This window comes from Phyllostomus hastatus, unplaced genomic scaffold, assembly GCF_019186645.2.
Source record: "Phyllostomus hastatus isolate PE091 unplaced genomic scaffold, TTU_PhHast_1.1 phas_contig_137, whole genome shotgun sequence".
In the NCBI taxonomy this organism is placed as follows: Eukaryota; Metazoa; Chordata; class Mammalia; order Chiroptera; family Phyllostomidae; genus Phyllostomus; species Phyllostomus hastatus.
The window spans coordinates 8792916-8802959 of NW_025333583.1; the positions used below are offsets into that span (position 1 = coordinate 8792916).

Genomic DNA, 10044 nt, shown 5'->3' on the forward strand with positions numbered 1-10044 from the left:
GGCAGATTCCGAGGCCCCAGGGCGCAAGGCCCGAGTGCCCGCTTTCTTCTTATTGGCCGGGAAGGGTGAGGCCGTGGCAGGGAGTGCAGACGCTCGAGACCATCCCTGCCCCTAGGGGGAGCTGGGAGTCAGCGCCCGGGGAACGTTAACTGCGCGGCTTGGGAGTCCTGGCCGCTGGGTTCCCCGGAGAGATCGCAAATGAGTTGGGCCTCCAAGGCAGGGACTCTGAGGTTCCTTATGACGTGGCGCAGGAAGGGGAGGGAGAACCGCGCCTCTGTTTGAATGCCTGGAAAATGGGTTGCTGGGGGAACAAAAATGCCGGGGCCACTCGAGCGAGAGGAACGAGACTGCAAGAGGAGGAAGACAGCGAGAGGAGGAGACACTGGAGTGGGGCGCTCCTCTTAATGGTTCAGGGGGTTCGTACTTTCCCGGTTGCCGTTCCCCTGCTCTTCTAAAGAAGAGAACTAGCACTGATTTAGCATTCATCAGACTCTTTTAATTGCCAGTTGGAGCCTGTTCTCGGCCCAGGAACTGGATCTGTTAGGGCACTCCTTTAGGTGCTCAATAAATATTTTTGAAAAAATAAAAAAAAAATTAAGGCCCAGTGTTGGGCACAGTGTGCAAGGGCTTTATGTCCATTGCGAGGTTGGTATTGTCCCATTTTGCAGATGAGGACAAAAACCTGTCTAAGGAAACAGCAGGTCCCTATGGAACCGCGGTGGGCCTGCCTCTAAAACTCCCTCTCACTCTGCTGTCCTCCATGTCCAGCGGGCTAGTCTGCCCCATTTATTCCACCCCCCAGCCAGGCACAGGCGAGAGTTCATGCAGAAGGCTCCCTCTTCTGCTCCTCTTCAGGAAGCCCGTACAAGAAGTGTTGGTGGGAGCTGTGGGCCAACAGGGTGGCTCCGTGGGCAATGGAACAGGTCCAGACCTGGGGAAGGGGTGACTGTGAGAATAACCCCTCTGGGGGAGCCCCAGTCCACCCACCCCCGCCTCCGTCTATTGCCCCCTCTCCTCGCCCTCCCCGTCCCAAGGCACCCGCTGACCCTACAGTACCAGGTAGGTGGTGAGGCCCAGGTAGGCCATGGCCAGCAGGGCTACAAGGCTGAAGTAGGCGGGGTGGGGGAGGCTGGGCAGGTAGCTGACCACGAAGTAGAGGTTGATGGCACAGATCAGTGCCATGATGGAAGAAGTGATGGCCTTGCTTAGCCTGGAGGACAGGAGGGAAACTCAGGACTGGTTGCATCTCCTCCCCGCCAGTGCCCTGAGCCAGCCTGAAGCAGGGGTGGGGCTAGTGGAGAGGTAACCAAGCCAGCCTCCCCTGGCCGGGCCGTGAGACCTGGAGCAGCCCCGCCCACTTCTGCCCTTTGGGCCCTCCAGGCTCCACTGCACTGGGGTTTGGCAAGAGCAGCCTGGGGTGAAGGTGAAGAGCGCAGGGTCTAGAAACAGCCTCCATCCCCAGATTTCAGTCCTGGCTCCCCCATTTGCTAGGTGTGTGACCTTGGACAAGTTCCTTAACCTCTCTGAGCTCATCTGGATAATAGGGATAATGATGGTTAATTCCTACCTCCAGGTGATTGTGAGGATCAAATGCCAGAATGCAAGTTCGGTGCGCGGGATGGGGAGTACTCACCAGCCATTGGCAAACTCCTGCATGAGGGCGGGCATGCTGGTGAACGTGAGAATGGGCAGCACGGCGAAGGGAAGCTGGGGAGAGTAGGGAGGATGGGGCTGAGGTCCCCTGGCCTTGGAATACAGTGAGGAGAGAAGGGGGCCGGGGCTCCTATCATCCTCTGCCTGGCTGTGTGTCCTTGGGCAAGTCTCCTAACCCCTCTGAGCCTCAGTTTCTCCTCTGTGCCTTCCACGCTTGTGGGGCTCCAGAGCAGGAGAAAGTGTTTGGGGGCTGTGGTCCCAGGCTGCCTGAGTTTGAACCCCGGCTCTGCCACTGGTCCCTTAACCACGTGCATCAGCTTTCCAAGATGTCAAATGGGGAAGATGGTGGTTTGTATCTCTCGGCTGGCTGTGGGATTACGTGAGTCTCTTTGGCAAGGTGTGTTTAGATGGTGCCTGGGAGGAGGCTACGATCAATACAGGGGATTGCTGAGGTCCCTGTGTAGCTCCTCGGGGGCCAGGGGGGATGGGCCCGCCCTCACCAGCAGGCTCTGCAGCACGTTGAGCAGGTCATTGAGGCCTGACAGGTCTCTCAGGTCCCTGAAGATGGCCACGAGCACCGTGGGCAGGATGGCGCAGGAGCGAGTGAGGAGGACGCGGGCAAAGCGCGGCCACCGCAGCTTCAGGAAACCCTGGGGAGTAGGGTAGGAAGGTCGGTGTCTGGGTTCAAGACGGGAGGTGCCAGGAAGACCTCTGTCTTCCCGCCGCCCATCTCACGCCTGGGGGAACCCCCTGCTTTGGCACCTCTGAAATAGGACGGCTCCACCCCTAGCTGGCGGGAAATTAGAGGAACGCCCCTCCCACAGCTGATGGCTGCAGCCTAAAGAGTGTTGGGGGGAAGCCTCCTATTCTTCCTGGGTCTGCAGCCTTGGGCCAGTCACCTCACCTTTCTGAATCTGTTTTCTGGTCTGTAAAGTGGGGCTTAAAAGGGCTGCTTTAGGGTCTGGGCTGTTTAAGGATCACTGGAGCCCCTGACTGAGCCCCAGATAGCATGCCTGTTGACCTCGAACCCCTGGCCGCAGGCCCCACCTCCATCACAAATTGTCCCGCGTAGGTGCCAGTCATGGTGGAGCTCTGCCCGGCAGCCAGGATACCCACCGCCCAGATGTAGAGGGCTGCGGGCCCGAAGATGCAGCCCAAGATCACGCCCTGGAGGGAGGGGAGGGATCAGATCCATGGCCCCGCCCTCCTCCCAGGCCCCGCCCTTAGTGGGCGTGGCAAGGAGCCCAGCTGACTCTTGTCCTTCCTCGCCCACCTCTGCCGCTCACTTACTCCTTGGTAAATGTCCACGTCCACTGTACGGTTGTTCATGGGGAAGATCTTGGCATAGTCATGGAGGCTACTGTTGGCACAGACGTTGAACTGCGGGCACCGGGGCAGTGGAAGGAGATGTGAAGCGCACACTCAAGTCTTAGAAGCTCAGACCGCCAGGCCTTGACCAGGGGTGGCGGGGGAGGGCCGAGTCTCGCCAGACATATTTTATTTGGCTAACAAGTTGTTTTTTTCTTTAATGTGAGTTTACTGCCAACATTTAAAATTTACAGCTCACATGGAAACCTGGTTTCTGGGGGGTCTGCTGGGTCTGTAAGAGCTGGCGTTGCCGCAGAGAGACAACTGGCTGGCAGTGACTCGGGCTGCCCCACCGTCCCCTCTTCCCCACCCCGCACCTACTTCCCACCGCTCTGTGACGGACCGGGGCTCGAAGGCCCCTCTCCTTGTGTCAAGGAGCAGCTGGAGACCCAGAGAGGGGGGTAACCTTGAAAGGTCATATAGCAGGACAGCCCCTTCTTCTAGGCACCTCCCTTGGATGTCTGAGCCTTGTAGCCCCTCGTGTGGCTCTGCCCCTCCAGAACCTTCCTGCAGGGAGTCAGTAGGGTGGTGAAGAGGGTCTCAGCTAGAGGCTTGGGTCACAGTCTCCTCGCCCACCACTGCCTGGAGAGTAGGGCAGAGACTCAAAGGGCTTAGCTGTGTCGCCTCGGGGCCCCGGGATCGCGACAGCGTGGGGAGGCGCGGGGTGTCTCACCGCAGCCTGGTTGGTTTGCTGGTAGAAGGCCTGCCCGAAGACGGCCACGACAAAGAGGTTGATGAAGAAGGAGACGGAGAGAGCGATGGCGGCCTCGACCAGGAAGTACATGTTGGCCTCTCGGACGTCGGCCCTTCGGGTCCGGTCTATGTCTCGAGACTGTGCGGTCCAAGGGGAGGGAGGAGCCCAAGTCTCTCAGAGCCACCCCAGCATCCTCTGCACTCACACCTCCACCTGTGTTCCCCGGAAACCCCGGTTCCTTCTGAAGCCCCCTGCAGGGCAGTCTGGGACGGGCCCGGTGGGCTGACCTGCTGCCTAGCCCCTGATCTTCCTTCCCATCCTTCGTGTTCGAAGGTCACGCCCTTGGAAAGGTCCTTTCTCAAGGAGCCCCCTCCTCAGTCATTCTCTGCCGTTCTTCTCTGTTTTGTGCCCTTCAGAGCACCTTGCACCGTTCCTAATTCTTCCCAGTATTTTTTCACCTGCTTCTGGCCTGTCTCCCCCACTAGAATGCAGGCTCTAGAAAGGCGGAGGACTCGTCTGTCTTTTCATCAGTGACTCCCAGACCCCAGCACACACTAGATGCTCTATTACTAAATATTGAATAGAGGATGATTCCCAGTCCACCTAAAATCTGGCGGGCGGGAGCCAAAGGGGAGGAGCTCCAGGCTTGGAGGGGGGGCCAGGGTGACGCTGAGGGACCAGGCACGTCTCCCTCCCCGCCCCTCGGCTCACCTTGACCAGGGCCGAGTGCAGGTAGATGTTGTGGGGCATGATGATGGCGCCAACGATGCCCACGGCCTGCAGCAACTCTGGCTGGCCGCAGCCGGGGCACAAGGGCAGGAACAGGCCTCGCAGGAGCGCCCCCTGATCGGGACGAGCCACCACGTACTGTGGGGAGGAGCCTGGTCAGGCCAGGCTTCGCCCCTGCAAAGCCGCTCTCGCTCTCCACCCAGACCCTGACCCCTCAGGCTCCGCAGGAGGCAGAGAGAGGGTGGTTTTGGCAGGGGGGTGGGGGGCGGTGAGGGGGGGCTGTTGCCGCTCTGGCTTCCCACCTCATAGCCGAAGGTCAAGGCCATAATGGTAATAAGGAATCCAAAAAAGGCTTCCAGCTTCCGCAGCCCTAGGGAGAGAGCAAGGGAGAGAACACACACACACACACACACACACACAAAACTGTAACATAAGCAATGGCGCCACGATGGTGAAATCTCAAGCACTTTTGTCCAGGCACCGAGCCACGTGCTGAACATATGTTCCCTCAACGCACCCTCACCACAGCCCTCTGACGTCTGTGCTGTTACTTCCCCCGTGTCATGAATGAAGAAACAGCAGTCTGAGTAAAGTGCTCAAGGCCACGAGAATGAGGAGCGCAGCCCTCCCGCAGCAGGACGGCAGGGCCCCCACCGGCTCCTGCATTCACTTGCTTGTTCCCCTGGGGGGGAGGCCCACACCTACCGTAGCTATCCAGGAAAAGGAAGAAGAAAGTGTCCACAATGGTGATGAGGACGCCACCCCAGAGAGGGATTCTGAAATGGGAGTGGCCTGGGTCAGCCCGGGTCCCAGGCTCCAGAGCTCCCACCCTCGGGGCTGGAGGCTATGAACTCTGACTCCCTGGGAACAGGGCCCCGAGTGGCCCCAGGGCCACAGGAGAGGGGAGCGGGAGGGTGCTGGAACTGGAAGATGGCACAGAACTCGAGAAGAAGGCCGGAGATGGGTGGGGAACCCAAATGGCAGTTAGCGTGGGGCTGCAGCCCTGAAGGCTGCGTGGTCACTGACATCTCTGTGACTCAACACAAATCACTTTGCATTTCTGGGTCTCTGTTTCTCCATTTAGCAAATTGGGCAACGACTCTGAGTCAGAGGGGACTGCAAGATGAAAGGACACGGGGAGGGGGGGTGGAGTAGGAGGCCTGGGGAAGAAGTAGCTGTTTCCAGCGCTGGACTGAAGGGCCGGGGCCCGGGGCAGCACCTTCCAGCCGAGAGCAGACTGAACGCTATGGCTGTGCCGATGACCTCCTGCATGTCTGAGCCCACGATGGCCAGCTCGATGGTCAGCCAGAGGAGAATGCGGGGCACCTAGGGGAGGGGGCAGCCGTCATGCAGGCTGGCCGGGTGCCCGTCTCAGCCGCACACTCACCTTTCCACACTCGCCACTGTTCTGCTGGGTTGGAAGCCTGCAGACTACACTGGCAAGACAGCCTTGCGAGCCAGCCTCCCGCTGGGTTTGGCAGGAAGCACCCATGGGAGATGGAAAGGCAGGGCAGTCACTCTTCCCCTGCCTCTGGCGGTGTTTCTGGCAGTGGCACCAGCTAAAGCAGCAGGCGACCTGGGCTCCAGCAGCCCTGGGGGCCATCATGGCAGAGGTGGCCGTGCTCCCAGAGGCTAAGCTGCAAATGATGACTCTTGGGCTCCCGCCCAGCTGCTTTCTGACTCCTGGGCAACACCTCCTTCCCTGCTTGCCCAGCCCTTCCAACACCTTTGTGACTGCGTCCCTGCATTGAATACCTTTGAATGAGCTCATCGTGAATTCGGACACGGCCGACAGCCAAGGCCCTGGCACCCAGCCCAGCCAACGGCCATCCCAAACTGACGCCTGCCTGTTCTTTGCCTTAGGCAAGTCACTCCTCTGGGTTTCAATTTCCCCTTCTACGAAATGAACAGGGCATGGCTAATGTCCCTCTGAGTCCGTGTGCTACTAGTTCGAGCTTCAGTGTTCTCATCTGTTCAATGGACTTGTAACATCCCACTTGAGGTAGGTATTTATTCAATCATGGAAGCTTTATGTGGCTATTTTGGGCTTGGGCCTTGTGGGTGTGTCCCGCCCAGCCCACCAAGCTCACCTTAGGGTAGTAGAGATGGCAGACCTCACCCAAGTCCTTGCCCGTCACCACGCCCAGCCGGGCAGCAAGCCGCTGGCAGAGCAAACCCAGCACGGTGGCCCACAGAAGCACCCAGAGCAGCTGCGAGAAGGCGGGGAGAGGCCGTCAGTTGGAGCGCCTGACGGAACTGGTGGCGCCCTCTGGCCAAGCCCACTCCTTGGGGAGAGACTGGGGGGGATGGAGCAAGAAGACCAACCTCCTCCCCCAACCCCACACGCTCACACTCTAGCAAGGACGCCCTGGGGGCCTTGTCTAGACCATCTGAACTTAACACCTTCCCGGGGGCACAGCAGCCATGCCAGGCCACTCTGGGGACATGTGGCAAGCTGGGGTCTCCACCTACTCAACCCGGGCACCCCCCCCATACAGTGCCCCTAACTCAGTCACTTTGAATCCAGCCACAGCGCCAGCCTGCAGGTCCGACTCGATATTTCCGGGGTCCAGGAAAGCGATGCTCATGAGGAAACCGGGCCCCGTGAAGGCCCACAGCTTCCTCAGGCTGAACGTGCCCTGTGGGCGGGAGAGGGGGGAAGAGGCCTTGAGTGGAGGGGCTGTAACGCCGGCCTGGGCCCACCCCCAGCTGCACCCCAAGAAGCTTATCATCAGCCCAGGCCCCTGGCCCTCTATTCCCCATTCCTGGAGCCGCACCCCGCAGGGGTTAGTGGAAAACATGGGGTGGGAGGAACCAGCAGGATTTGCTGAGTCACAGCCCAGAGGCTGAGGCATCTGGCACATTCAGCAGCCTGCCTACACCTGACCAGCCTGCGTCCTGCAGGCGCTGACTCTGCAGATCCTCGAGCCCCGCCTCGGGGTTTTCCTGGGGTCAGAACTCCCCGGTCCAGTTCCTCCCTCCAAGCCCCTTGTCTACCATAGGGCCTCCTCTCTGGAGTCCACTGAGCCCAGGGTCCCCCCTACCCCCATTCCTGGCTTGGTCTGGCGGCCTGGGATCTGCTAAAGGTTCTGGAAATGCAGGGTGACAGCGCCCTGGCAACCAGCCTGCAGCCTCCTTCAGCTCTCCCTGCACCCTTGCCCAGGTCCTTTCCTTGAACAACAAACCCTTGAGGCTCCAACCTGAATTCACCCCAAGTCCCTTTCCCTTCTTAGGAAAGCTGAGATTCATCCAGAAAACCACTTGATAATGCTTAGACCGATGATGAACTAAGTGCTGGGCACAGAAGCAGGAAGGGGGCAGTTACACTGTTCATCACTTCTTCTTGGAGTTGGAAGGGACTTGCCATAGTCTTCAGGGGATGTCCCTCTCCCAGCCCGTGAGCCCCCCACCCCCACCCCGACCGCCCCCTGCGCCAGGGCCCTGTCAATCCTGAAAGGCCCAGGAAGTTTCCTACCGGTTGGGTATCTGGGATGGGGATCTTCTCGCTCAGGTAGGTGGCTCCGGGAGGCGCTTGCTGCGGCCCTGCAGTGGGTGGGCTGGAGATGGAGCCATAGTGGAGCTTGTCTGGCCTTTGGGGGCCCCTGTCTCCTGCAAAGGGTCCCATGAGGCATGGTGAGTTGAGACAAGAGAATAAGAAGCTAGGAGCTGAGCAATTGACAGCCAAATACCGAGGGCCACCTGCCGAGAGATATAACACCTAGGCCCCAGCTGTGTTTCAGCGCCAGGCCCAGAGAAGCAACAAACCGGGTGGGTGACCACCAGGACCAACTGCAGTGACTGAAGACCCCCTGCCCTGGCACTGACCACTCAGTACAGGCTACAGCCCTGAACGGACACACCTGTAAAAATGATGACTATTCTGCTGACACTCTTCCCTGAGACCTCCCCTAAGATACTCCTGCAAGAAAGAGATAAAGGCCTCAAGACAAAGACCCCAGAGCTCCTGCTCTCCAGTTCCTTGCCCTTCTACTTTCCCCACAGGCAGGTGCCTGCTAACTTCTCAGGCAGTGGGCAGCTGGCAGCTTGTCCCAGGCCAACCCCCTGAACCTGTCCCCAAAGCCGCCTTTTCTCAGTGAGCTAAGGCAGTTCAGCCTGGGCTCTCCTGTTGCCTCTCCCGTGCTAAATCCTTCTGGTTTCACTGTCCCCAGCTTTAATAAATGTATCCTGATGGATGCCTGGACTTGTGTTGTAAAATCTCTTCTACGCAAAGTCAAGAACCCATGCGACCCAGCTGGCCCTCGGCAGTCCTGCTCAGGGCCTGGCCCCTGTCTGGAACAGAGTGACCTGCTCCTTTCTGGTGGCCCAGGGCTCAAACCAGTTCTCCTCCTCCCCCACCTCCTCCTGGCAAAGTGCAGAGTCAAGGCCTGGCTGAGCAGAGGCCCCTGACACCTGCCTGGTGTCCGCCATCCTTGAACAAATGTCCCACCCTTAAACAAACTTCCCTGTGTGGGAAGTGGAGCCTTCGGAGTGATTCTCTTGCACTGGCACGGGTAGCTCAGTGGATTGAGAGTGGGCTGCAGACCAAAGGCTCGCTGGTTCGATTCCTAGTCAGGGCACATGCCTAGGCTGTGGGCCAGGTCCCCAGTGGGGGACACACGAGAGGCAACCACACACTGATGTTTCTCTTCCTCTCTTTCTCCCTCTCTTCCCCACTCTCTAAAAATAAGCAAATCTTTAAATATATATATACACACACACAATCTTAAAAAAGAATGCCTTTCCTTCTGTGTGAGGACAGAGATCCCCAAATCCAGGTCTCTCTGCCTCAGAGGGCTTAGGGAGGGACACTGGGCTCTGAGGGGGGCTACCTGACCCTGACATGTGTATCCTTGGGCCTCACCCCTGACTCCTCCAGCAGCCAAAGAAATTCCGGGGTCTCCAAATGCACAGAGACCAGACAAAGGGGACATCACGCCCTGGGGGATGCAGAGAACTCAACTCCAGGTTCATATCCAGAATTATGGTCCAGACCGGGACTCTCACCGGCGACCAGGGGCTTCCTTTGCCTCCCTGACACTCCCCTGCCCCCATCCTGGAGGGAGCTACTCACCCATCCCGAGGACGACAGGTCAGGCCCTCTGTGCGAGCGAGCGGAGTGCTGGGCAGCTGTGCAGCCCACTTTCCCTCTCCGGGTGCCGGCGCCGTCAGTGTGCGAGCCCACACCCTCTCACCCATCCTCGGCCGAGCGTGGCCATCCTCACACACATTGTGAAACACTTTCCAAAGGCAGAAGTGGCGGCTCTGGCGGAAGGATCTGGTTGGCTACTGGGTGCACTTCTGTTCCCTTTCTGGCCTGAGCCCCACACTACCTCTGGCCTCCTTCCAGACACCCCATGTTCTGTGTCTCCCAAGTTAGCTCTGGTCTCCTGCCATTTGGGCATTCATACCCAGATCATTTGACTGCCCCCGCCCTCCTCCCACACGGGCTTCCAGGCTCTTCCCTTCAGTCGGGAGTCCCAGGGCTACTGGTTGGATTAATGGGAGCGGGGGTGCATGGGGGGGGCATCTGATGGTTGCCTGGGCTGCGTGTCCCACTGAGTGCCTCACAGGAAAAGACCCTCCAGGCACTGGCCCAGAGA

At 59.2% G+C, this 10044-nt stretch overlaps 1 protein-coding gene across 1 annotated transcript; it reads right to left on the reverse strand.

The window, feature by feature from the left end:
* Positions 1-483: 483 nt before the first annotated feature.
* SLC11A1 (solute carrier family 11 member 1) lies at positions 484-9682 on the reverse strand. The gene is made up of 15 exons (XM_045853229.1): positions 9516-9682; positions 7920-8053; positions 6961-7083; positions 6535-6654; positions 5664-5770; positions 5150-5220; positions 4747-4814; positions 4427-4582; positions 3695-3853; positions 2944-3033; positions 2701-2820; positions 2154-2303; positions 1634-1707; positions 1057-1210; positions 484-931 (listed from the first exon to the last, which is right to left on the reverse strand). The coding sequence occupies exons 1-15, from the start codon at positions 9517-9519 to the stop codon at positions 821-823; spliced, it is 1641 nt and encodes a 546-aa protein (XP_045709185.1). The 5' UTR covers positions 9520-9682; the 3' UTR covers positions 484-820.
* Between the last annotated feature and the right edge of the window lie 362 nt (positions 9683-10044).